The sequence below is a fragment of the Rissa tridactyla genome, chromosome 1 (genome assembly GCF_028500815.1).
Source record: "Rissa tridactyla isolate bRisTri1 chromosome 1, bRisTri1.patW.cur.20221130, whole genome shotgun sequence".
NCBI classification, from domain to species: Eukaryota; Metazoa; Chordata; class Aves; order Charadriiformes; family Laridae; genus Rissa; species Rissa tridactyla.
Genome location: NC_071466.1, coordinates 163447831 through 163475442, shown reverse-complemented (window position 1 = coordinate 163475442; position 27612 = coordinate 163447831). Strand labels below are relative to the sequence as shown.

Sequence of the window (27612 nt, the reverse complement as noted above, 5' to 3'; positions counted from 1 at the left end):
AGCTCCTTGACGCTCAAGGAAGCAAAAAGGGGCTTTTATGTGTTTTTTCTCCCATGGGTGAAGTAATTGATGTAAACTTAGAGACTCCTTATATGGATTTGAAAGGAGGTGTTGGCTCAGCACCAGCAGGTCCAAACCTGGCCTGGGAAAGAAACATCATCCCTTCCAAGGTCTCCCAGGATGGATTCCTCATCACCCTATTGCAAATGGCTCAGCTGAGGCCATAATGCATCTTCATTCACAGCTTGGGCAGCACACACCAATCACAGATGGAGGCGTCAGATATCTGAACGTTGCAGCCTCAGCAACACTACAGATGACAACCTTTGCTGTCGCCTTCTCTTTGGGGCAGCAGCAAGCACAGCTAGTGCATACCTAAGCTGGGTGTACCCATGGCCCTTCTTGGCATGCCTCTGGTTTCTTCTCCCTTTAGGCATCCTGAGTGCCACAGTACCTGAGGACTCAGGAGTACCCTTGCTCCTCAGCAGAGTAGCAAATACATTCGGGGCTGCTATTCTCTCCTGCCCGGGTGCTATAACCTTAGTTATTTCTCCCTGGCTTACCTCTGAGCTTGTAGGTGTCTCTGTCAGGAAACACCGGCTTATACACACGATGAGAAAGGGTAGCAACTGTTCTGTATCGCATGGTCACAAGTAGACTTCATTCATTATCTCTCTCTCATCCCATTCCCCTCCTCAAAGCAAGCTCTCGCCGTTTTACAACAGGATAGCTTAGTGCCAGGGACATTCTTGCCAACCTGTCTGGGAAGGTGCTGCCCACACGCTGAAGGACTTGGACTGAGACACCATCACAACAAGAAGGAAGTCTGTTTACCTGCAAGATTTTACACCTGTCAGAGAGGCAGTCCATATCCTCACACGGCTGGTACATCCCCAGGGTAACGCAGTTTAGCAGAATCACCATCATGCTGACACACTCAAACCAGGTGGAAAAGAGTCAAGGAAAACTTCTGTAAAAGTATCATGGCTGAGATAAGCTTGCTCTAGGCTTGGGGTGACAAAACAGGAAGATTAAGGGAAATAATGACTGCTGATAGGCTGATTTATTACCTTCTTATGCTTTTCCCCCTCAGTTGCTCCTTGATTAAGCCAAAACTCTTTTGAAAAGAGGAAACTAGAAGTAGCACAAAGGCCTAAGTCAAATCTTTGCCATAGTGAGCCACACGCTCGCTCCTCTTTGTTGGTTTGCTGAGTCCCTTCCCCCGTTGGTTTACTGAATCTTCCAAGTACGTGGAAGAGACTTTTCATGGTGGCCTATACTCAGATGTAGCAGACATCTCTATGATCTAGGGATCTAAATTGAAATGGACAGACAGATCTCTATGTGACACTAGTGATTACTACCCTTCTGGGAAGGGGATACAACACGAGGCTAAAAGTGTCCCCCTTCCCTTCTGAGGAGATAAAGAGTTGCCATATTGGAACAGGTCAATGGTCCATCTAATCTGTTTTCCTGCTTCCAGCAGTGACCCACCCTGGATAGAACTCCACAATATGCCTAATTAAGTTATTCAGTAACCATGGGGGGAAATTGTGTCCCTGACCCCAGCTGGTGATCTGTTTATGCCCTAAAGCATGAGGATTGATAGCCCTTATAATTGTTTTCTCAGCTACACTGGTGTCCCTGCAGATGCTTTGCTTATTCATTTGAATCCTTTGTTGATAATCTTACTAAAATATCTGCTTCAATAATAGTTGGCAGCCGTGAGCTACATTGGCTAATTATACTTTACATTAAAAATTGTTTCCTCCTATTTATTTTTAATTTGTTGCCTTTTAATTTCATCAAGTGCTCCTTCATTTGTATATTACAGAAGAGAGTAAAACCGGTGTATCTGTGTGACCTTCTCTGTGCTCGCCACACCCTCTACCTGCCTCCTTTTCACCATCCCTCTCCTCCCAAAGACCTGATACGCACTTATCCAAGAACTCATTTACAGTATTTTAGCTCTAAAAGCAGGCACGTTTCTGTGATATCTTTCCAGTGTTCGCGTTGCAAAGCAGTGATGTAGATCTAGTAAGACTGGACTTCCAACCTCTGGCAGAACAATCCTTCTTAGGTATTTTAACACACCTCACAAACATATCTGCTCAGTTTCCATTTTCAGACAAAGTATTTTTTATTTATTTATTTAAATAAGAGCGCCAAGAAATTATCTATGTAAAATACAACCCGCGAAGTGCACCCATTTTCATTCCTTGCAGAACTGAATCCAAAACGGTGGCCCGTATCTCTGGTCACTTCTGAAAGACACTCAACATCTATGGTTTGTTCTGAGCAATTCTTCCATGCTCGTTCTCTGACATTGATTCATGACTAACCTGCACAATCTGATCTAGAAGATTATTAATCCTCTTCTCCCCCACCTGGTTTTCAGTGAGCTACCTTCAGTTGCAAAATCAGACAAGAGCAGGGCTCTGCTGTGCCAATCATGCTATGAGGTGATTTCAAGAACTCGTTATCGCTACCCCTCACTAAGTTAATCCCAAATGCTGTGCAAAGTAATGCACAAGGAGCCCACCCTCGACGTAGGCTTCAAAACTGGAAGCCTTTTGTGAGAGGAATACACCAAAAGGGCATGAATAAAATGTTTGCCCTCAGAGGGATACACAACACAACTTCAACTTCCCACCTTTCTCTCTTTTAAATGTTTCTTTAACAACCTGATCCAAAGCCCGGGAAAGCAACTGGAGAGGTTTCCATTAGCTCCCACAGGCTTTTCAGGTAAGACCACAATTCTCTTCCAGACTTTTCAAAATCTGTTCAGCATCATCTTTCACAGAATTACAGAATCACAGAATGGTTGAGGTTGACAGGGGCCTCTAAAGGTCATCTTGTCCACCCCCCCTGCTCAAAGTAGCATCAGCTACAGCAGATTGCTCAGGGTTGCATCCAGCTGGGTGTTGAATATCTCCAAGGTTGGAGGCACAGGAACCTCTCTGGGTTACCCACTCCAGTGTTTGTCTTTCCACACAGTGAAAAAGTGTTTTGTTATGTTTAAAGGGGATATCTCATGTTTCGGGCCGTGCCCATTGCTTCTTGTCCTGTCACTGGACACCACTGTGCAGAGTCTATCTGTCTCTTTTACTCCCCCCATCAGGTACTTATACACACAGATAAGATTCTCCTGGGCCTTCTCTTCTCAAGGCTAAGCAGTCCCAGCACTCTCTGCCTCTCCATTTTGCAGCAGGTGCTTTGACAGCTACTGGAAAGGCAGTGACAACGAAGCCCTGACAGAGGGATCACTAAGGACACTCTTTGAGGGGCCGAAAGAGTTTTGGTGTGGGCTAAGCCAATGACTGCAAAAGTTCCTCTCCCTGGACATAAGGCAGTCAGGAGAGGTACAGAAAGAGCCAGTGCTTAAAACAGCCCTGTATGAAATTAATACATAAAAAAACTCACGAGGTTCAACAAGGCCAAGTGCATGGTCCTGGACTGGTGTCGGGGCAACCCCTGGTATCAATACAAGCTGGGGGATGAAGGGATTGAGAGCAGCCCTGCCGAGAAAGACTTGGGGGTAGTGGTGGATGAGAAGCTGGACATGAGCTGGCAATGTGTGCTCACAGCCCAGAAAGCCAACTGTACCCTGGGATGCATCAAAAGCAGCACAGCCAGCAGGTCAAGGGAGGTGCTTCTGCCCCCCTACCCTGGTGAGACCCAGCCTGGAGTACTGCATCCAACTCTGGAGTCCTCAGCACAGGAAAGGCATGGACCTCTTGGAGTGGGTCCAGAGGGTGACAAAAATGATCAGATGGATGGAACACCTCTCCTGTGAGATCAGGCTGAGACGGTTGGGGTTGTTCAGCCTGGAGAAGAGAAGGCTCTGGGGAGACCTTATTGCGGCCTTTCAGTACTTAGAGAGCCTGTTGTGATAGGACAAGGGGTAATGGTTTTAAGCTAAAAGAGGGTAGAGTTAGACTAGATATGAGGAAGAAATTTTTTACGATGAAGGTGGTGAAAGACTGGAACAGGTTGCTCAGAGAGGTGGAAGATGCCCCATTCCTGGAAACATTAGAGGTCAGGTTGGTCGGGGATGTGAAAAACCTGATCCAATTGAAGATGTCCCTGCCTGTTGCAGGTGGGGTTGGACTAGATCCCTCCAACCCAAGCCTATTCAATGATTCTATGAAAATGAAAAGCAGAAATTGTTTTAAAAGACAGGTTTTTTTTCTTCAGCAAACATCCACAAAACACAACACAAGAGACCTAGAGTACTCTCCAACTACAGCCAAACTCAGGGAATTTGGGGAAAGGGACTCAAAGCCAGGGGTTTATTTCATATATTTCTATACTTTTGTGCACAGGCTTCAGCAGCGGCAACTTGTGGGTGGTGTAGGATGCTCCTGTGCTCCCTTTGCTCCTCTCACTCCCCTTGCAGTGGGCCCCCCCAGACCACGCAAACTGTGGCAGGGTGCCTTTAGGAAGCTGGTCAGACCCCAAAGCACAAAACTTAGCCAGCTGCAGCAAGCGCTCCCAAAAATGTTGCAATTTGGGACAGATGCACAAGGCCCTCGTTTTCTTGCTCAAAAAGCTGTGGCCGGCTGCACTCAGTTTCTCCTCCCCTGCTTTTTGGATACCAGCTCTCTGAAAGTTTGCCAGCGTTGTCCAGGCTTCCCGAGGACGCTGCTGAATTGCTGGCCGCTCCTGGGTGATTAAAGTGGCATTAGGAAAAGCTTTCCTTCTGCCGCCCCATGGTTTTCCTTTCAGAGCAGGCAAGGACCCTGAAAAGGCACATCCAACCTGCAGCAGAGAGGAAGAAAGTGCGAGGAGAGAACCAGAGCATCTCCTGCCCTGAGACAGGAGGGGTTGCTCCCTGCTTGGGTCGGTGGAGGGGGTAATTAGAAGTACCTGCTGCCTTCAATGTGTCACCACTGTCAACCACAGCGACTGCCTCCCGTCACCACGGCAACAGCCTGCAGCCAGGTTTATCATCTTTCTTTCGGTGATGCCTCCCCCTCCCAGCATCCTTCACCCCCTCCTTTTCCCTGAGCCTGAGCCTGTAATTAATTTCAGCTGCTGACAAAGCCAGTCTTCACAATCTGCATCATTCAGTCAGAAGTTTCATTACTAATTAACTGCTTTCCAAGTTCAAATCTCCTAATTACAAACAAACCAGCACTTTTGCTCTCCTCCCCTGCCTCATCCCTTCCTCACTGCTGCTCTCCCATTCCCACGGCCCCACTCCCAACAATTTTCCCAGCAAGGTCTGGGACCTCCGACAGGTTTTGGAAGCTAAAAGGGCAGACAGGCATTTCTGACCAGGGTCAGATCCTCTCTTTTGGCCACCACAAGATGCTTCAGAGAAAGGTACCAGAAAACCCATAGCAATCCACTATGTAATAGCTTGCACTTAAAGGCAGGTTTTTCCCTAACAGTGATAGTTTGCAGATGATTCAAGTCCTCAAGGATAAAGGGGTCATGGCATTTATTTGAAAAAGGAAGAAAAGCAAAGGAGAAAAGTTTCCTGACTCCTTTAACCATGGGTTACTCTCATTATCCACATAACTGTCTCCTCCTCGTATAAGTCCTGTTAAGCTCTTGGCTTTAGCAATGTCTTGTAGCATTGAGATCCATATCTAGGTTAATTATATTTTGCCTAAAACACATTTCCTTGTACTGGTTCTATAGCTGGTGCCTGCCTGTGGCAGCAACACTTTGCTTTGCTGATGTGTCACCTCCTTGTCCCTCCACACCCCAAAGCAGGGCCAATCCAGCTGCTGCCACCACATATCCGTTGACCGTCCACCATGTCTTCCAAAGGACAGGGCAATTCAGGGATAGGGAGAGACTCAAAGGGCACACGCACCACTGACACACACCAGGAGAGAATCATCATCCACTTCAAACCATCTGGGATGGAGTCAGTGTTGAAAGCCACAAGTTACAGGAAGTTAAGGAGATGTGTGGGTATTCCTGGGAGCTGGACATGTTGTAGTAGTGCTTGATAATGTGACTATGCATAACGCGAGATGATGGTAGAAATGGGCATTTTGATATAGGCAAAGCTTTTGGGCTCAATTCCTGAATGACAAATAGCAGAAGCAAAGTATGCTGTACTGGAGCTGTATATAGCACCTGGAAAACTGGGTACCACTTAATATTCTTGGGAGTGGCCTACGTCTCTGCTTTTTGTCAGTGACAAAAATACAAGAGAACCAAACAAAACAATACTTTGGGGTGCTCTCTTCTCTTCCTCCTTCATCATCAGCTGAAGCGTAAGAGTACACCGGGCACACCCCAGTGACTGGGGCCCCTAATAGAACCAAAAACATATAAGCGTTACAAGTTTGAGAATCCCTCAGTCTTTCCTGTTGATATCTCCAAACCACTCCTAGAGTAAGTCTTCTACCAATTCAGGTCCTGAATATCGCAGACCTGTTTAACCTGCAATAGAAATGCCTTGGCTACAAAGTACTTAGAGCAAGGGGAAAAAGCCAACCCTGTTGGGTGGCTGGTCATGGCAGCACCTGTTCCTGCCCCAAAACAGAGAAAAGAGCCTGCTGTGGTAGAGCAGTTCAGTGGTGGAACTGGAATCATGGAGCCCCATGCAATGAAACCCAAACACCAGTCACCCCCACACACGATTCCTTGTGGCCTCCCACCTCTGAGCCAGTGCCAGGCAGACACAGCTGTGGGCACCCTGCAGCTGAGACATCACATTTGCATGATCACTTCTCTCTGCCTCCCCTTTGGGCTCCTCTCCACCTCCCTCTCATCCCACCATGCTTCTCACCAGCTAAATGGCTGCACCCTGTGATTCCAGTTTGCAGTGATTACATTTTCTTTCTCTCCTTTTGAAACAAGCTAAGGACAGTGCTGTGTTCCTTCCTTACTTTCCTCCCCTGCTTTGTGACCCTCCTGCAAGAAGCCGGTAGGATGCTGTAACTGCAGTAGGACAGTTAATATTTCATTTATAATGGAAGGAGTGATTTGTGTTGCTAAGGTCAGAGAAACAAGCAGCTCCAAGGAAAGAAGTGCTTATTTTCTCTCCCTCACTGCTGTTGGCTTTTGCAAATGCCCTCACAGGTGAGTCTCATTTTCCCCCCCCCCCACTTTTTTCTTTTCACCACTTTTTTTTTTTTCCCCTTCTCCTATGCTGATGCATAGGAGTTTCATGGTCTTTTTCTACAAAACAAGCTGACAGAAGCAACAGGGTTATTCCTCCAGCCTCAATCTGCTAAGCTAACCCACTAGAAGTTGAAAGTAACGCCTGATGTTCACTCAAAGGAAAATACATCTCAGAATGTATTTGTGTTCAAATAGATCAAAACAATCAAAACATTTCTCAGAACAAAAAGCTTTAAAAATCCTGTTTTGGAAAGGCTGAAACATTTCTTCTCTGTCTCTTCTAGTGCAAAGAAATGTTTCAACATTACAGAAAAAGGTTGTGTTTTTTTAACCTTAGAACTCTTTTTTTGAGTTCCAAGTCAACTGGAAATTAAATACCAATACCCAGCATTGCAATACTGGGATTTTCTAGTGGCCAAGCCATAGAGGACAAGTTATAAAGCCTTTTTACAAGCCCTCAAGGTCGACATGCTCTAGGTCTTCCCATGTCATATAAGCTCTCATACGTATTTGCTTTCATCACGTCATCATTTACACACTCTTTCTGCAAAAAAGGAGCACCTGAACTTTAGACAGGTGATGCATGCACCACTAAGGTCTTCAAGACTTTCACAATATTGATGCCAAGGAAAGGAATGCAGTACTGCCAAACATGGCAGGACTGTTACCTTGATTTCAGAGGCACTAGGGAAGACTTACATGACTTGTGTTGGTGCTACTGGGAGGCAGAACAACAAACTACAGAAGAGGGAGGCAGTAGAGAGATTTTAAATGCTTGGCAATACTTCCAGGTTTCGGCCCTTTTGAAAGGGCATTCCATCAAGAACATATTTATTAGAAAAGAAAAACACTCAGTCGTATTCATATTAAATCAGATAAAATACCAACAGAAAGCACCCATAGGTCAGCCTTTCTGATTGGTCTCACTTCCCAGGACCGCGCAGAAAACAGGTCTTGTACCAGGCCGCACAGGCTCTTGGCTGCATGGCTCAAATTCTGATGTAGCTTAGAGACTAATGAGAACTAAGTCAATTGTATCTCATGCACCATATCATATCCCCCTGCAGAGTTAGGCGAAAATTGAAGACTGTATTTGGGAAGTTGGGGTTTTTGGGTGTGTGTTTGTTTGTTGTTTGTTTGGGTTTTTTTCCTTCATTACAGAAACAAAACAAAGCAAATATCTCATTTCTTAAAACTCCTTCCATAATGATTTATTCAGGCCTGCTAAGTGTGTCCATTAAACTCTCAAGTCCAGCAACACCAAAACTAGTAGAAAGAAACTTAACCTCTGGCAGGAAAAACGTACAATGGAGATTAAGAGGCTGAGAAGGAATCTGAAGAGCAAATAGACAGAGGTATTAACGCAATGAGACAAGTCTTCAGATATTCCAGAAACAGGAAGCCAACAAGAGTGCTCTGACCTAATGTAGGGCCTCCACAAGCCGCAGCGGGCCTCTAATCAAATGGGAGGCTGCAGAGAGAAAGCAAGGCTTCTTTTATGATGCTTTTCACAACAGTGACCATGGGAGAGCCTGTCAGTCCTGACGCCAGAGCAAGTTATGCCCAGAATTCTGGCTGGCCGTCACGCCACCTGGATGGATATACATTGGTCTCCTAAGGCAACCTGGTGTTTTCTCCAGAAAAGGTGTGCAGATCCCACTGCTAATTATTCAAATATCTCACAAATGCCATGCATCTTCATCAATGCTGCTACACAGCCCTACTGTTAATGATTACCTCCTGCCTGTAGCAGCTGGGCCCCAGAGCTTCTCTACTGATAATGACCCACCACCAAATTGCATCTAGCTTTCAGGGTGCAACAGAGCATCTGTTTAACAGTGTATAACATTCCTACCAAGCTGTTTACTATAGGAAGCGTGAAAAAAATATAGTATCTAGAAAAAAAACCACGGAGAATCTTTTTTTAGGTCAGAAGTAATTATCCAAATTTAAACTTGAGCAGGGTATTAGAGGTAATGACTGTTCCTGGAGAAAGAGCTTTTTAATATCCTCAGATGGCTGGGACTGTGGCTGCATGTCTTACTTGCCAGCAAAGCAATACTCCACCATGCTGTGGGATCAGTTCAGGACTGACTTGAGGAATCGCACCTCCTGCTGACTCCCAAATGGTGCCTCCCGCAGCATTCTGGCTCTGCCTTGGAGATCGCCATCCAAAACCTGACCTGGCTTCACATTAGGAGCTTCAGCAAGGTCACAGCATGAGGCGATAGGACTGCAGCTTGGAACGTTATTATGCTATAAGACAGTTGAAAATTTTGCTCTAAAATCTCCCAGTCAAAGTGGCAGGTTCAGCAGCTGTTTCCTGCTGCAGCTGTAGGGGTAACAGACATCAGGGAAGGACCACCAGAGGAAATCCCCTGAACGACAAAACTGGGATCCAAACTGTAAAGCTCTTGCTGCTTATTGAGGTTTCACTTTATGAAGGCAATTTCCTACTGACATCATGGCAAAGTAAGGATCTTAGAAGAGTTAGTCTTTGTTTTTGCACTCAGTTGTACTTGGGCTCTAGAGAGGACCTAAACCTTGGCAAGCCGAGGCAGGAAGGCATTTGCAGCCCAGGAGTGATTTGGATTGGTGATGTGCTCCAGAGTAACAAAATCTGAATTTGAACCGAGCAGTTGAATGCTCTGATACAGGGCTCCCATCACACAAGATGACCCAGGAAGCAAGAAGACCAGTCAGAGAGGCTGGTGGAGTCGCCATTCTCAAACCAGAGCATGATCCACAGTAGGTTTTTCTTGCTGGTTTTTAATCTGATTTAATCTGGACGTTGTCAAGCTTACTTAGTGGAAATTTCCTTCCAAAGTGTAAAAACAGTGCTTTGCAGGAAAAATCAAAACCTGTCCCACTCCTCCCTTTTTGCTTCTGTGCTTCTTTGCCCTGCCTTCCAGAGACAAAGTCATCTAAATTTTCCCCAGCACCTTTCAAACTGATGTAACAGTCTTGCCATGTTTGGCAGTACACACTTCCTTCTTTGGCCTTCATGTCATGATAGGTTTGAATGGGGTCCTTTTCTTGGGTGGATGCACTAGACATATCTACCAGATAAATATAGCACTACAGTAGCCGGGGGGTGTGTGTGTGACTAAACTTCAAGAAGGGGAGAAGGAAAGAAGTAGTGATGATGAATTTGTGAGAGGAGGGAAAGCAAGAGAAGTAAAAAAAAAATAAAATAAATATATATATATATATATGGAAGGTATTGCTTTTTCCTGCCTCCCTCTTGCACCTAATGTTTTCTGGTTTGTCTTTTTATTATGCCTTGGTCTCTCTCTTTTGCTCTCCAGAACCCTCCTTCTACCCTAATTAATGGAAGTAATGATTAAATGTTTGGAATAAAACAGCATGAAGTGGGGGGAATAAATGTTTCTTCAGGAACCATGAACAAAGGGCCAGGTTTTGGAAAACATATAGGCCCTAAGGATGCACAAGAACATTTTGTGGGACCTCTTACAGCACACAGATTTCTGCCTCCCATTGATTTTGGCGAGACCGCATTCTGCCCCTCAAGCCTACCAGATAAGCTCTCTGGTAGGTCACAAAAGCAAACAGGCAAAAGGAAGGTGCACGTGAAGGGGGAAAGTTGGCTGCAAATTGCCAAGCAGGGTCTAAAGCAAAGGCAGGTGTAGTTGACTCCTTCCATCTCCAGCACAACTTTCACCTTCCCAGTAAAGGAATGTCTTCTCATCTTCCTTTCCGGTGCTTTATAGGTGTGTGGTTTGTCCTCTTATTGGGGGTTTTAGGCTCAGTGAGCCTTGGGAAATGATCTGTGGGGCGCAAAGCAGATATTTCAATGAACCTCCTGAAATGGGTGCAGCTATGCAGCCACCTGTCACTGCTCAGGCTTGGAGGGCTGGGGGACACTTCCCTAGAACTACAGCACAGACATGCGGAGGACAGACAGACGTGGGTTCTGGGTGTTGCTTTTGAGGGTTGTTTTTTCTCCCCTACTACTATGCAGCAAATACAAAGAGATTGTGAAAACATCTGCCTTTAAATAAACAGCCATCTCCCTGGAGAGGAAAACAGGTAGAAGAAACCTCACCAGCACTGAAGATCTAAAACCCACCAGACACTCACTGTCTTCCTGTTCCTCCTCCTTTTTTCTTACACTGGTCTCTCTGTTCATCACTGTTGTCTTTGTAATCCATCTTAGTTTTCAGATGTTACAGATGGCTTTTTCCACTCTTTGCAACTTCCCACCCATCTCTGGCAAAGGTCACACGAGTCCAATCTGAGCTCACAGGGATGCACGACTCGTATGTCTGAAAGGAGTTCAGGGCAACTTTGATAAAAGGCCATCTCGCCTTGCAGGAATGCGGAGATGACAATGAAAGCACAAAGGATGGATTACGGACCTTCTCACAGCTTAAAAGGAGCACTGTCCTTCTGTGCAGGGGCTCTGCTCTCTGCAGATGCCAGGGCAGTATCCTGTACTCCAGCACATCACTTAGTGACGGATGTGGAAGTGAGCACCCTTGCTCCTCCAGACAGCCAGTTTCCAAGGCTAACTGATCTTAGACGGTACTCGGACTCCAGTAGCAGTTCTGAATTAGAGAGGCGGAAAGATGGGATAAAGCCGCTTTGCCTTCCTCCCGTCCCCCAGCTAGGCGGTGCTTTCGGTGGATACAACATCACTAAATCATGTGCTTGGTGCTTAGCTTAGCAGGCTTTGCTGACGAGTGTTTCAGTACAGAAAAGAAAGTCATGCAGTGATGAAGCTTTGCAGCAAAGTAAATAAAGATTAATTCAGAAGTGTAGGGAGTGCTCGGTAAGGTCACTCAGAAGAAATTGCATACAGTCTAAGCAAAATGCAGGGCTATAACAAAATGAGCTGGGTATGAGCTCCTGTTGTTTGTTTCATTATTGGCTGTAATTAAATAAAACTCATTATTTTCAGAGTTTCAAGATGCCGCCACCCCTTACCTTGAATGCACATTTTTCCCCTCACTGTTTTTAATTTTTTTGAAGGCTTGTAGCTGGCTGCTTCCCAGGCCCTTTTGCCCTGTTTCCCTGAGGGCATGCTGGAAGAACTGGCACCGATGGCCTGCAGGACACATGCCTGAAGGAAGGGCTGATTGCAAATGACTGAGCCAATCTGTCTCAGCAGATAACTGCAGGCTAGGAGCTCCAGCCAGCACGCAGGCTTGCAGCAGCTGCTGGAACCTCATCGAGGACACAAATGGGCTATGGGTGGCCTCCTGAAAAGGAAACTCCTGACAGGTACGCGTGACAGAGGTACCTGCGAGGGGCAGGAGACATGCTTATTATTTAAGCTTCTCATCTGAGGAGAAGAAAGGGACCCTGTGGTGGATGAGCAGAAGTGCCAGTGCTCTCCTGGTACATCTGCTCTCTTTCTCTTCCTTCCCTCCTCTTACATCCTGCAACAAAGAGCACTCAGTAAAAACGAGATTATTCAAACCATCTTGTGCTTCCTTCAAAACACTACGTATTTCCACATCACTAATTTCCACAACTACCTCTAGGGTACATAAGTAATTCCCTTTTTTTACCAATAAGAAAGCAAGCAGGAGAGGAGCAGGTTTTTCCAAGGTGGCTGCTGATTTGGGTTCTCCAATGCATGAGCTTCTTAGAGCCTAGTTTTCAGGACTGTGTAATACTTGTCATTTCTAACACAGCCAACAAGAATTGTGAAGCTCCAAGCCTCCGAGCATCTGGCTCCCATCACCTCAAGTCAGATGGCCAAAGATCAGAGTCCCCCTTTAGGAAAAATATTACCCAGAGATCACACGGTAAGTCACTGCCTGGGACTGCATTAAAATTCAGGTGTTCCTGACACCCAGTACATATTCACTAAGCCCCTCAGCTTTCTGGCTAGCTGACAGATTGCACCGTGCCAGGGAAAGGAGCCAACATGACTCATGCTCAATCCCTCGATGCTGACAGTATTGAGTGCTGTTTTAGGGGGGTTAAATGCTGTGAATGTGCTAAGCATTATCAATATTAAAATATTATTAGTATTATTTATGAGGTATCTCCACGTGTCCTAGATGACACTAGCCGAGATCAAATTCAAATTATGCAAAATGTTACATAAACATGCGGTAAAACATGCTGCCTGCTCCCAAAGAGTTTTTAATCTAACCGAACAGGACAGGCTAACGATGCATTACGATCTCTGCTTTGCACACAAGAAGCCAGAGCACAGAGAGATGAGTGGATTTACCCAAGGGCAGATAGAACACATGGGGCACAGCTGGGAACTGATCAAGAGTCTCCCAATTTGTTCTGCAGCGTCTTTGACCTGAGATCGTTCTCCACCTCAGCTGCAACTGCATTTGATGAGGACAGTGCCCACAGGGAGAATGGTTCTCCCATAAATCTTTCCTGAGAACAATGGAAAAATGTCTCCAAGTTCCACTTTATAGAGGCAAGTCGTGTACTGCATATGGGTTACCGTAAATGTAGGGCTCCCTGCACCCATTCCGAGAGCTCTCTGGCTGCTCAGGTACACAGCGCACAGACAAGCCGGAGCCAGGAGACCTATGCTCCCTACCTCCATCTTTCACTGATACCTTCATTGGGATCTCAAGATAAAATTCTGTTGATAGTTATGATAGCGTAACGCTAAGTGCAGTCTAATACCCACGTGTCTGTCTTTTTTCCAACCTGTCAAAGAATTTGCTATCTTCCAAGGGCGCTCCAGGTTCCTTCGATAAAAGCGTGCTATGTAAAGTGCAAATTATCAACACATTTGACTGCAGAACAACCAGCTCCAAAGAAGGTAGTTCCTACACAGCAAGTTGCTAATAGCACAGGCCAGCTAAAGTCTCCATCATCAGTACAGCATAGTTCGGCTACCTCTTTGATGTCTTTCTGCCTGTTGTATTCATCACCTCTCTTCAGATTTAGGACTAGTAGTACATTGCTATTACCGCATTCATATTCCTGTGACCTATTTGCTTTCATATAGATTCAACTTCACACTCTATTTATTCTGGAGTTTTTGACAGCCTCTGGAAATATATGCCTCTTCCTCTTATTTACAGCCTAACTTATTTTTCACTATACAGTTTCCAGTCAGAAACTACGGATGCGCATTAATCTTGTTTCATTTTGGACATATCAGTTACGGCCTACCTCATTGCCCCATCTTTTCCAGCCATGCCAAATGTTGCCCTTTCTCTTTTCAGAATCTATCTTATGATCCTATTGGTTTCGTTCTGTTTTAATTTTTAACAACCATCCCCAATTCTGTGTGACTCTGCAGGAGCTGCGCCTTTATTAGATTACTCTTCTCTGTCTCGAAGCTGTCCATCTTCCATCATGTTAATTACTGAGCACCAAAGGATCACTTGCATTTCCATTGTCCCAGTGCAGGTTTCATTGCTTTCTCCACTAGTCAGCTACCTTCAGGTTCCTCCCCCGCCTCCACAGTACATATGCTGTTTAAATACTGCCCACTTAACTACCTCATTTCCAGCAGCCTACTTCCCTTTTGCTCACAGCAATGAAGTGACTTTACCATAAAGATGGACTGAAGATGATTGTTTAGCTAGGACATGGCTAGTACAAAGTGTTGGTGAGCGGAGTACAAAACCCATCCATCTTCCCTGACCCCAGAGGACAGGGCTCAGGTGGGGTCACAGCAGCCTGCAAAGGTCCACCACAGGGAAGGCTGTATCGTGATACAGACATTTCACCTCTGAAACCTCCTAGACCAGTAGATCAGCAAGCCAAAGAGAGACACCAAGTTATCAATAACCTGCCCAGCTCAGCAAGATGGGACATTGGCAATGGTGGGCACCAGTGTCCAGATATGTGTGATAAATTCATTCTTCATGGATTAGGACAGCTGCTTCATGCCCAGTGCTGCCCTTCCAAGGGCCCATCAGGAGCAATAGCTTCATATGCTGTTCTCCAAGATAACATACTGGCTACTACTAGACTCAAGATACTTGCAGTTGGCAGCCCCATCACCTTCTGCAAATTTATTCTCCTACCCCTTACGTGCAGTGTATCCCTTTCCGAATAGATTTAGCAGTAACTTAACACAGCTCACATCTTCTCTACACAACCTTTTCTTTCATCTGAGAATGATTCTTCCTGGCCAGATACAAACAGACATGGAGCCAGCAGCGTCCTAGAAGAGACTACCACAGAAGCTTTAGCTTTAGGCTTTCTTGCTAATAATCTACCCTTGTATTTCAAGACTTCTTTCCTACAGATTCTTTTATCACCAATACAAAAATGCACCACGACCACAGGCTCCTTCAGAGCTGTCTCTAATGTACTCACATACTTTGTGGGATTTGGCACTCTTGTATCCAGTAGGCAAATTAGCTTACACGTCTCATGGCCATCACACATTCAGCTGTCTGAATGGCAGACAACAGAATCATCTCCTCTCCCCATAACCTGTTTGCACATCACATCCACTCAGTTTATACAGCCAACGTAGCAACTATCAAACCCAAACCAGAAGCTATCTGTGCTCCTGCACAAGCTGACATCTCTCAAACCCAGAAAGCCACCTGGCTGGGAAAGCATCGCAGATGCAAACTGACAGTACCAAGTGCGTCCTCATCATCACAGTGCCACTGAGCTCGATGGGAACTCCAGAGAGGAAAGTTGGGAGTTACAAGGAAAGAGTTCCTTCCTCTAGTCACATCTCTAATGCTCTGCTGACCACATACACGTGCTTCTCCAAGCAGAAGTAGAGCACAGCCCTTAGCCTGTCCCACTTCAGCTTACCTGGGGCAACTCAGCAATGACAGCACTTGAAAAGGAACATGAGAAAAACGCAGAAAAGAAGAGTTTTCCTGGAGAGACAGGAGGCAAAGAGACCTGAGGGGTGAAAAGTCATTGCTGTGACCCATGCCTCAGTCATCCACCCAATTTTGCTGCCAGGATGCGCATTGCTTCACACGTCCCTTCCCGTGGGACATTGTGCTGTGCAGGAAGAGTGTCTATTTTGGCCTGAGTCAGGGTAAGGGACCAAAATATTTTCCCTCAGGTAGCTGCAGTCACCATTTATCACGGAAGAAAAGAAGGGACAGTCCTGCCATAGCACCTCTTTGGAAGAGGAGAAAACCCCTCTTCACCATTGGTTTTCTAGAAGAGAAGTTGCCATACCTGTTCCTACAGCAGGAGGCTGAAGCAGGATGTGTCTACAGCTCCACAGTGTGTAAAGCACAGCCTCCTCTTAGGCATGCTTTGAGCACCCACTTAGCTTCACTGCATTTAAAGAGCTTTCACGTTATTTACAACAGCAAGCGGAAGGAAAAGAAAAACCAGAGCTTAGGTCAGGGTAGTAAAGACAGACTTGGCATGCCTGGAGGAGCCAGCCACTGAGGATCTGCAATAAATCTCAGAAAAACGAGTGCAAAAGAGCTCCCATCACTTTCCCAGAAAGAACAGCCTGTCCCTAAATCCAGCTCTGCTCCCAGCCCCTCCGCCATCAGGGAAGATGACAAATCACCAGCCAACAGCCAGGTGGCCAAAGTCCTGCAGCCCCATGGGGTGAGGGACCCTTGCCAGGCGGTGGCCAGGGGCCAGGGCAGCCACTCTGTGCCAGGTCTGGAGTCAGCCCCACGCTCGAACCCCTGCATGCTGCGCCGGGCTGATAAAGCAATTTTTCCCCCTCCCGCCCTCCCTCGCTCTGCACCCTTCCCACCCACCTGCCATTAAGACTGGGGAGGAGAGCATGGAAGAAAATCGTAACTTTGCACCAATATTTTGTGCATGGTGACCCCTATTCTAATTTTTTTTTTGTTTAAGTCCAGCTTCATTTCTCCAGGGTAATTAGTTCTAGCAGCCCTTCAAATATACTTTTCAGCCTCACAGAGCCATAAATTTCCAAGTGACAATCATCACGCTGTGCTGCACTGTCATGTATGATGCTCTTTGCTGGTCCTGTCTATCTCTCCACGCTTTAAGACCATTTCCCCGAAGCCTACACACATACACAGGCCTGATCCTTTCCTCCCCCATTGGCAGTCACACTTCTCTCTCACACTCCTCCTTCCAGCTTCCTGGATGCTGCCTTACAGGGTTTTGTTTGAAGGTGTATGAAAAAGAAACGATAGACTTATGTTGGCCCTGTTAGAGGCTGCTGCATGACAGCTTTTCGAAGGAAGCATGCCTATGCATGTGTAACATATACAAGAAGATAGGCCACATACACAGGACAATCAGCAGGTGATATAGGTCTTTCCTTGGGAAGGCACATATGTTCAGGTGTTTTGACGGTTTGTCTAGTGCTTTATTTCTTCACCTAGCATGCCCAGGTTTTTTGATGACACATTTGATGTGCGTGTTATTTTTAAATGGTCAAAGTCCTCTATTTTAAGCCAGTCATACCTATTTGGAAACTTAATCTTTCTCTTGAGAATGCCTTTTCTTCACATGTTTGAGAATTCCTCTACTTTTTCCAATTAACCCCAATTTAAAAGAAGCAGAGCAATAAGAGAGATCATTATTCCCTATCGTCATTGCATTGAAACCTGGTGCTCTGCAGAAGGAACTGCTGGGATCCTTTAGCGTCTTCCCTATAACTACCACCAGAGAGATCCAAAACAAACCCACCGAATTCAGCAAACCCCCACAGGCTGCACAGGCAAGGTCCCAAGTAAAGCAACCACCTTTCAGCCCACAGCACAGTGACAGTGAACTCGTCCAAACGCAGAGAAGACCCTGATAATTTGAGGTGGGATGGCTAGACAACCATTTCCAACCCCCCTTTCCAGACGCCATCAAATCTTGGCCACCACGCCTCGAATCTCAACAGCACATAAATCTGGGGATCCATATTTAATTTGTGGCATAATACATAAGCAGTGACACATAATATATAAACCATGAACACGCGTGTATGTGTCTGTCTGCTTGTTTAGGGGAAGGGCGGAACTAAATGACTCCCTTTTCATCCAGTCACTGTGACCACTCTGGGTCAGTTTTTTTGCTTCTTGTTTCTCATCCCAGAGCTCTGTCCCCACAGACAGGCTGGTGAGACACACCATAAGACTGGGAGAAAGCAATTGGGGCAGAGAAGAGCAGGAACCCATGAAATGGATGTCATTCCCAGGGAAAGTGCTAGTTTTGTATGCAACCCAAGAGGAATCACCCTTTCATAGGAAGGAGCCTCTCACTTTCTAGCAGTGCTTCTGCTTCCCTTCTACTTATGCAATGGCTCAAAACAGTGAAGTCAGAAAAGCAGTTTAGCATTGGAGAAGTTATCATAGGTCATCTTTTAGAAACAGAGATGGTTCTCTCCAGCCCCAATAGAGTGAAGCTGATGGCAAATTACGCACCTGACCCTGGCAGGGACAGAAAAACAGCTGCAGGAAAACAAATCTGAATTCCCCAAGCCCTTCATAATGCAGCCGCTTTGTAATGTGCTTTAGAGCATGTGGTGGTATGATGGAAAGGTTTTATTAACACAGAACCTGCATAACCCAATTGTAAGTTTTAATCCATTCCAAATCATGTCAATGAAGCCCGTCTGCCCAATCCCCGTTCTACAGCTGGAAGAGCAGAGGATGGTGGCTCAGCTTGAGGAAATATAAACCGGGACAACTCCAGTGCTTACCACTTTTTTCAGGCTTTCCAAAAGGGTCGTACTTTTGTACCTGGGCAGGAACAGCCCATAACTCCATCAGTCAGCAGAGCTCTCCACCTGTTTACCTATCTCAACGCACAGTTGTGCGGCACAGGGGCCGATGCATCCTGCTCAGCGCTTCTTGCTGGGGGAGAACCTCCAATGGAGGGATAGGGCAGAGAACAGAAGGCAGCAACTGCTTCATTCAGTCTTGCCACTGTAACCCAACACTACACATGGAACAAGACCACACAGCTGCAGTCAAAAGCAGAGCTCAGATTTGTTATGGCTGATTTATTAGACTACTTGCCCATAATCGCATCGCATTTTCTGCAAGGCAGAGATAGCGTTGGACATCCTCGACCTGGTTTTGAGACACACACTGAAAACCGCACAAAAAAACCTGCCTTGTAGCAGGTCTGGGATAAAGATCGCACACCCATGGGAGCTGGGCTCCTTCGTAATGTATAAATGGAAGTAGAGAAACACCCAGCACACACTGTCTCATAGGGAAGCCAGCTGGTAGGCCTGAAAGACCTTTCTCAACTCTAACACGGAAGATAGCAAGACACAGGGGGTTTATCAGTTACCACAGAAAAAGCTGGAGGGATTTGGTACTTGTGACAGCATGACGAAGAGAGACACTAAAATCCAGGGCAGGGCTTGCAAGCCCAAATTCAACCACTCAGCTCTGCCACTTCTGATTTCAGATGAAAACTTCCACTTCTTTCTATAGCAACACCTCCAGCTTGCCCAGCCCTACCTACCCACCACAAGCTGGTGAAAAGTGTAGTTTTGGTTATAGGTTCAAGCCTAGGAAAAAGCTCTCTACGCTCTCAGGCTCCTTTCGCTGGTGTCCTGTGGACAGGATCTCTGTTCAAACGTTTCTGCTCTCTTGCTTTGCCATGAGGTTACTCTGTTTCTAGACTACACAATTACATTGTGAAGGGTCATTTATGAAGGTTCTCAGCAGCAGTACCATTTATTTGAAGATTATCAAATCTAGATTAAAAAAAACCAAAACCACAGATCCCTATCGTGTTGCTGGATGTGTAGGGAGGGAGGAACTGTTTGTTTTTCACTGACCCTTTAAAACAAATGTTTTCCTGTCTGGATTAGAAAACATGCCATGTCTGAGTAAGATTTAACTCAAATCTCCTCTCTGTTTTCTGTTGCTCTTCAAACAGGGAATTTCAGAGACTGCTTCACTGATGAGAAAAAAATGGATTTGGTTTATTTCAGGAGCGGAGGCTGTGCCTTGGTTCTCTCTGATATATGAAACATCCCTTGATTGTGCAAATGCATCCTGATGGTGTCTTTGTGTTCCTGTCACTCCTGATTTATGGGGGCCTTTTCTCCACTCTGAAGAAGAATTTGCATTTCAATTTCCATTACTTGTTCCTCTCCCCGCAGCTCTCCAGCCCTGGAAGGGAGCTCGAGCTCTGCTTCCACCCCACAACTGCCCCACATTGCACCGGCATCGGGGAGGATGCGGGAGTAGGGGTTGTACACGCACTTGCTCTGTGGGAACAAGCTCGCGCTGCCCAGATCTCTGGTGAGATATTTATTTGCTTCTGCCCAAGGAGGACCCTTGACACGTTTGGTCCTGTTTCTCACCCCTTCCTCCATGCTGTGATGGAGGGGGAAGACAGCAGCCCGCTGCCCTGCCTGGTCCCACACTTGCTCACCCATTCTCTGAGAAACAGCAGCCAACAAAAGAGCAAGAAGGACTTGGATATACTCAGGCTTCTCCCTGCAGGTGATCACCCCCCTGCCTTCTCCATTCCTGCAGGGGTGGCAGGACAACGAGCAGGAAGCCCTGCCTTCGCGATTCACTCCTTGTTTCCTGCAGGGTTGTCCGTGTTCTGGCAACATGAGCTTGCAAGCAGACTTCTATCCAAAAATCAGCCAAGCTTAGCAAATGTCTTGGACAGGTGGGTTGAACGTGGGTCTGAAAGCTGCTCTCCTTCCTAGACTTCATCTTTACCTCTCCTGCAAGCCCCAGTGGTCACAACAAGTTCCTGTGTCAGCCCAGGCTCTGCACTCCCAGCCACGCACTGCCTCTTCTCATTTGTGCAGTCTGGACGGGCTGTCACAGGCATCCTGAGCACACTATAAACCATCTGAGCCTGCAGGAGGGGTGGGCTTCGACCTGGCAACGTGTGGGCAACCACATGGGCTGCATTGCAGAACCTCACCATCCACCTTGCAGTAAACTTGTGCTTTGATGGATGTAGTTCTTGTCTACCTATGAAATGTTACAAGCCTTGAAAGAAAAAAAAAAAATAAAGAGAAAAAGATAGCTTCAGAAACGGAGGAGGAGTTGCCAGGACACATCAAGCTTTAAAGATGTGAGTCGCAGAAATGCATTAAGGCTCGTTCTTCAGAGCTGTCAGCCCCGCAGCCGTTATCGAAACTAAACTCTGTTAGAAAAAGAGAAACAAACTGAACCTTATTGAGTGTTTGTTTGGACATTACGGCCATGGATTCCTAATAGGTTGTTGGAAGTCAAATGTCGTGCCATGTGCCATAAGCCTGCATCTTCTTAATTTGCAGTGGCCCGAAACAATATATTCAAAAAATACATTTTTCTTTAACTTGTTTGAAGTACACTGTTTTGACCTAAGGGTTTTGACTATCGCCCATTACCATGTTGACTTTTACATTATCATACAAAGCCAAAAGGAAACATGCTGAGCTGATTAAAACATGCACATCATTACCAGGGGGTGGAGGGGTGACAATTAATTTATGCTGATTTCACCGAATCAGCAATTTCCCACTGAAACCAGTTCCAGGGCGAAGTTCTCCAGAAGCACCAGCAGGAACTCACATGCTGTTCCCGGTTCGCACCTGAGACACTATGCATGCACAGACAAACACCCAACTTTTTCTCCACTGACCTCCTCTTTTTTGGTTTTCAGAGGTTTGTACAGAGTGCTGGAAGCCATTATGTTAGGCAGTATTTGCCCTATTTATCCAGCTCCCAGCTGGCTGCAGAGGAGCTTTCGTCAGTGGGTCTGAACTTGGGAATGCTGACACAGAGATTATCTGCCCCACGAAGAACGGTTTAACCAGATTAATCTGTGGGAGATCCCATCAGCCTCTTCCCTGCAGAGCCCTACAGCGAAGGACTGGCATAATCTCACAGCCTATAGTGTCTGGCCCCTCCAGGAGGAAGCTATCCCATTCCCCAGGATGCCTAATCCTGTTTTCCTCCCTCGACTTGGCCCCTTTGCAGTCCCTACCATCCTCCTTCAGGGAAGGGCCAGCCTGAAGGGACCCGAGGGGTTGCGGCGGGTTACGGGGCAGGAGACTGCACCTTCATTTTCCACACGCTGGAGCTGGCAGCCCTGCTCCCAGCACAGCGTACCGTGCCAGCAGGGACACAGAGCAGAGCCCCATAGCCCTCAGCCCCTTAAACCGAGCAGCTTTACACAGCAGGGTGGAGTAAGGGGGAATTACTGAAGGGCCTTTTCTCACCTGCTTGGCTCCAACTTGCTTGCTTTCATTACAGCGGATAAAAGCATAAAGCAGTTAGTTGGCAAATCCTAGCCCAGAAATCATATTCCCTCGGCAACTCACGCAGTTTCAGAGGAGACGGGAGCAGGAAAGACCGATCCAAGTCACATCTTGCACAGACTCTTAAATAAGGGAGGAAGGTTCTACATTAGCATTTCTACAACTGCCTCTTTTTTTTTTTTTCCCCCTTTTCTTTTACTCCCCCTCCCCCCGCCCCCCTTCAAGCCTAGCTTTAAACATCTCAAAATGGGCTGATTTTAAGGTGAACTAGAAATCCTGGCAATGGATGATGACTAATACACTATGAATGACAGAAACTTGGTGGAACGCTAAAAAGCAAATGGGATATTATAATACCTGGCTGCAAGTTATATAGAAAAGTGTTTGCAAGCCAAAGGGTTGGAGGAATAATGCAGTCTTTTAAATACCTCCGCAGAGTTAACTCAGAAACCTTAAAACTCTTAAGGGGGAAACCTCTAAATACAGATCATACCATCAACTCTGCATGAATTCACAAGCCCAGGAGTTGTAATAAATTTATAATCCCATGCTGCACATTTATCATTAAGGCTGTAGATAGAGACAACCGGGTGCGCAGTTTTGAAAGAAACAGTGGCACAATTTAAAGAAAATGAAGATGAGGGAATTCACCTGTGAGCTGGCACAAAGAGCACAACAGCTCCTCAGTGCTTTAAGCAATTGCTTTTTTAGAACAGATAATTCCAGCACCCACAAGCAAAAGCAGCTATTCCTGACTTCATTTTCAGTAACACGCAGGAACTAATTCAAGAAGTGACAATATCCAAGCCCTTAAGTAATAGGGTTCACAACGTAATTAAGTATGGTGTCATAGGAGGAGGGAGCAAATGAAGAGATATACGAGTGACACTAGATTTTAGGAAAGTGTTTAGAGCACAACGAGAGTCATTCAGAAGGACATTAGTTCAGAGTAAAGGAAGCAAGTGCTGTACAGATGGTTTGAATAATATATAAGTGATGTGGGAAGGGAGCTCTTGGTGGGGTCACAGAATCTGCTGAGAATACAGGTCATTTTGGGTAGGTCAAAACAGCCTCTCAAGACCAGAGAGGACCCTTGGGTACTGGAGTGAGACTTAACCAAGTGAGGCAGATGGCTGACACAATGATAAGTGACACCGTGTCAATAAAAACAAAGTAATCATCTTAGAAAACCTGCATTAAAGCTGCACCAGGTCACCTTGCAGGGTTTCAAGCAGCAACAGCCTGTGCAAGGGAGCTGGGGTCCCCAAACCCAGCTCAGCGCTCCTCAGCCAAGCACACTGCCATCAGGCAAGGTATCCAGCTGAAAAAGGGCTGGGAGGAGGAAAGCCACAGATACTAGGCAGGACTCGTCACCTCAGGTTGTGATGGATTTTGCAGAACCTGAGGAGGTTCAGAGAAAGGTGACAGAAGTGACGGGCAACCTGGGAACACTGTCCTCTGCAAGGAGAGGGAAAACTTTGGGCTGGTTTCTGGTGCCTTTTACCAAGGAAATCCTCTTCCACACTACAAATGCCAATTACATTAGCAATACCCTTGATTCCTCCCAGGACTGTAATCACTGTATATTACAGTTTGAGATTTTTGATCTGCTATTGCATATTTCCTACATCTGCTGTAGAGCACACAGAAATATTTCATGACCTCTGACGTGCAAGAGCACATTTTTGGCAGCTCATTCTGGACCTAACAGCACAGTGGCTCATAATTGCAGGGTGCTAGAGAAGGCAAATCCAGCTAACCATTTTGGTCAGAAGTTCTTCTGAAAAGAAAAAATTATAGAAATGTATCAAATAACAAGAACAGCAACTGGGGAACTTCTGTGTTCCCAGCACAAGGTGAAGAGGATACACAGGGGCATCAGAAGACAGCAAATCCAAACCTGGCAGATGGGAAATACTGCTTCCCTGCTGCACCCCATTTCAGTATCATAGAATGGTTAGAGTTGGAAGGGACCTTAAAGATCATCTAGTTCCAACCCCCCTGCCATGGGCAGGGACATCTCCCACTAGAGCAGGTTACTCAAAGCCCCATCCAGCCTGGCCTTGAACACTTCCAGGGATAGGGCATTCCTGGCTTCTCTGGGAAAGCTGTTCCAGTGTCTCACCACCCTCACAGTAAAGAATTTCTTCCTAATACCTAATCTAAATCTCCTATCTTTCAGTTTAAAACCATTACCTCTGGTGCTATTGCTACACTCCCTGACAAAGCGTTCCTCCCCTGTAGGCCCCCTTTAGGTACTGGAAGGCCGCTATAAGGTCTCCCCAGAGACTTTTCTTCTCCAGGCTGAACAACCCCAACTCTCTCAGCCTGCCTTCACAGGAGAGGTGCTCCAGCCCCCTGATCATCTTCGTAGCCCTCCTCTGGACTCACTCCAACATGTTCACGTCCTTCTTATCTTGGGGACCCCATAGGTGGACACAGTACTCCAGGTGAAGTTTCACCAGGGTGGAGTAGAAATATATGATTAGACAGCAGAACTCACTGCTACAGGAAGGTAGTAAGACCAGGATCCTCACATCATTCAATACAGGACCAAGCAATCCATCGGAAAATAAAACCAGGGTTATCATCACTGCAGACTCAAAGCCCCAGCACTTACACAAATGTCTAACCCATACACATGGGATTAAGCCACACCTGCCTGCAGCAAGGTCTGGACACCTTGTGAGGTGCTCCCTGCTGTGGTTAATCACCAGCAGTTATGTACCAGCCCCAGCTCAGTCATTCCTCTTTCATCTGAGCTGGATGATATTTATAATCAAGGCAATCACATTTACTGCTTGATTTTTTTAAGTGCCTAAGCATACGGGGGCTATAGGTAGACAAGCAACAGGTCTCTGAGCTGGAGCACAGACCAAGTAAGGCACCATGTGAGGGCGGCTGTGAGTTGCAGCAGATGAAGTGGGCATCAGCATTAACTTTTCTGACGCTCATTTGTGTTTTTCCCCCCCCCCTCCTTCGAGGATCAGTTTGCTCTCATCATTTTGAGTCAGACCTTCACAGATCAGGCCAAGCAAACCCTGCTTAACATCCCATTTTCAATTTATAAAAATAATCATTTGTATCAGTACAGCTGCTGTGATTCATGCTAGTTAATACCCCAGAAGGTAAAGACACCTTTCAGACAGCTGTCACCTTCCACACCAGTCACTGTCAGAGAAAGGCCAGACCAACAATTCAGACTTAGCCCGGCACTAGAAGTGCCCAACATCCTTATTCTCTTCACATCAGTTTCTTCTGTGATATAAACAGGCAGAGGAATGTTTGCTTAGCTCAGTGTCCAGGGAAAACGCAGCTACAAGATTGTATTGCACTGGGATGCTGCAGTGACACAAGCCAGTTGCAGGATAAGTAGATTTCCTTGCCAACCAATTTTTTTTTTTTTTCTTCAATGTTTCATCTAGCTCAGTTAGCCTGAGTGCCAAATGCCAAGCCTTCTCTGAGATCCAAGCTCCTTTTCAATCATGGCACTTGACCATCTTTTCTTTACAGATTGCCAGCCAATCTGAACAGTGCTCCCAATTCCTAATTAATTTGCTACTCCTTTCCTTATCATGGAAAAAGTGTAGGCATGCAGGATTGCAGCTTACACACGTGTATTAGGAGCAGCTAGAGCACTTGTCACTTCCTTTCGATGTAAGATTGGTCTAAATCTCAATAATGTCGCTCCCTGCCTGCTGCTGCTTTTCACTGCTCCCAGGATACTGTTTATTCCTTCTCACATCCCTCGGGGCATTCCTCATCTCTTGTTCCTTTTGCGCCACTTTCCATTCTTTCCACCTCCCTCCCAGCTCCCCTGCCCCACTGTCACAAGTCCAAATTGCTTCTCCTCCATTACCCTCGCGCCACCTTGCTCGATGTTGCTACTTATACCCCCTGCACATTCCCACCTTTGCCCTGACACATTCTCACTTTGCAGCCCTCCCTCTTCTCAGGAAAGCAGGGAGGGGGGAAATGCCACCTCTCATTTTTATATACAGCAGAAACCCAGACTGTTCTTAGATGAGGGTCTGGCAGAGCCAGAGCACTGGAGCTGCCTAGGATAGCTAATGATCTCATCTTCTGCAAACCATGAGCTTTTCTCTTGGCTCCTTCTCTTTGACCTTAACACAGCCTTAAATATTGAGCTGCTGCATCCTCCTGGAATTCAGCATTGACATCTCTTGCTCCTGCACAGCTTCTTGTTTGTGATACAGCTGCTCTCCCTCCTTCTGGAGGTAACTCCTTTTCTGTGGTGCTCTCTCCACACATGCTTTTGCCCACCGTGGCCTTCTGATCCCCTTTTTTAAAATGGAATTGTAAGTGGTCCCTCCTGGACTGCAGCGGTACCTGGAAACTGCTGCTATTGTGGATGGGGGCTCCAAGCCTTTGTCACTCCTGATGATGGCACCCAGTAAAGTCTAGGACACTCTTAAGACTTGTGGGTTTTAAAAACCTCCAGCTAAGGAAACATGGTAAGGCTTCCAGTCTGGCTGACTAGTAATTGCCATATTCCTTAATTTTGTGCTTGAGCTGATGTTTCTCTCCCTAGAAATATGAGGGTCAGTAGCGACAAAGGCACAGGCAGCAGTCAGGCATTTTCTCTAGGCTCTGACTAGCGGGATCCTAGCAACACAGTTTCTCCTGCATTTCAGCTGGGTTGCAAGTGTCACAAGCCATGGGGCATTCATCAGCTTAACAGCTTCACAGGCACAAAGATCTTTTGAATATTCAAAATATTTTGTACCTTTCCTCTTCCATAAGCCACCAGCATTTCTACAGTCTTAAACCAAATCCTCTCCATCCCCGGGACAAACTTTTCCTATTGTTGTAAATTCCTTCCAGGCTCCCCCTTGACTTGTTGCTAAGTCAAACAACACATAATTGGCACTTTTAATCTTTCCTGCTGAAAAAAAAAATAACCCTTTCAAACCCTTCAGCATTTCCCTTGTTTTCTTCTTCCTAGAATCTCCCCAGAGTTCAGATTACTCAATGTGTGATGACCCCAATCCCATAGGAAGAAGGAGTACTACATGCCAGGTCTACAGTATGATGTCTTGCTGTACACCTAGACACCAAACTCTTTCAAGCAGGGGACCATCTTCTCTTCCTGTGTTTATACAGGGTCTACCACAATCGGTTCCGGGCCCTCCTAACAAAACGGTGAGAACGAGGTGCTCTCACCCGCAGAACTTATGAAGCTTTTATGATTTGTGTTTCATCCCTCCAAAATCCCCCTTTTCAGCAGCAGGTCTCTGCCCCAGTGCTCCTGAAGGTCCTCCTTCCCACTTCAGAGAGAGGGTTGCATGGGATGAGACACAAACAAGAGGCACCATCAGTTCTGCTGCTCATAAAATTACTCTCTCCATCCTCTCCAGGTTTGCCCAACTTCCTTAAACCTTGCAACACACTTCAGGTCA

The 27612-nt window shown here is 46.2% G+C and overlaps 1 protein-coding gene across 1 annotated transcript in view; it reads right to left on the bottom strand.

Moving 5' to 3' along the window:
- CACNA1I (calcium voltage-gated channel subunit alpha1 I) overlaps window positions 1–27612 on the bottom strand; it is a 166634-nt gene that overhangs the window by 91708 nt on the left and 47314 nt on the right. The window contains exon 2 of the mRNA XM_054205974.1: window positions 835–946. Coding sequence (XP_054061949.1) covers window positions 835–946 — 112 coding nt within the window. The remainder of the gene's footprint in view (window positions 1–834; window positions 947–27612) is intronic.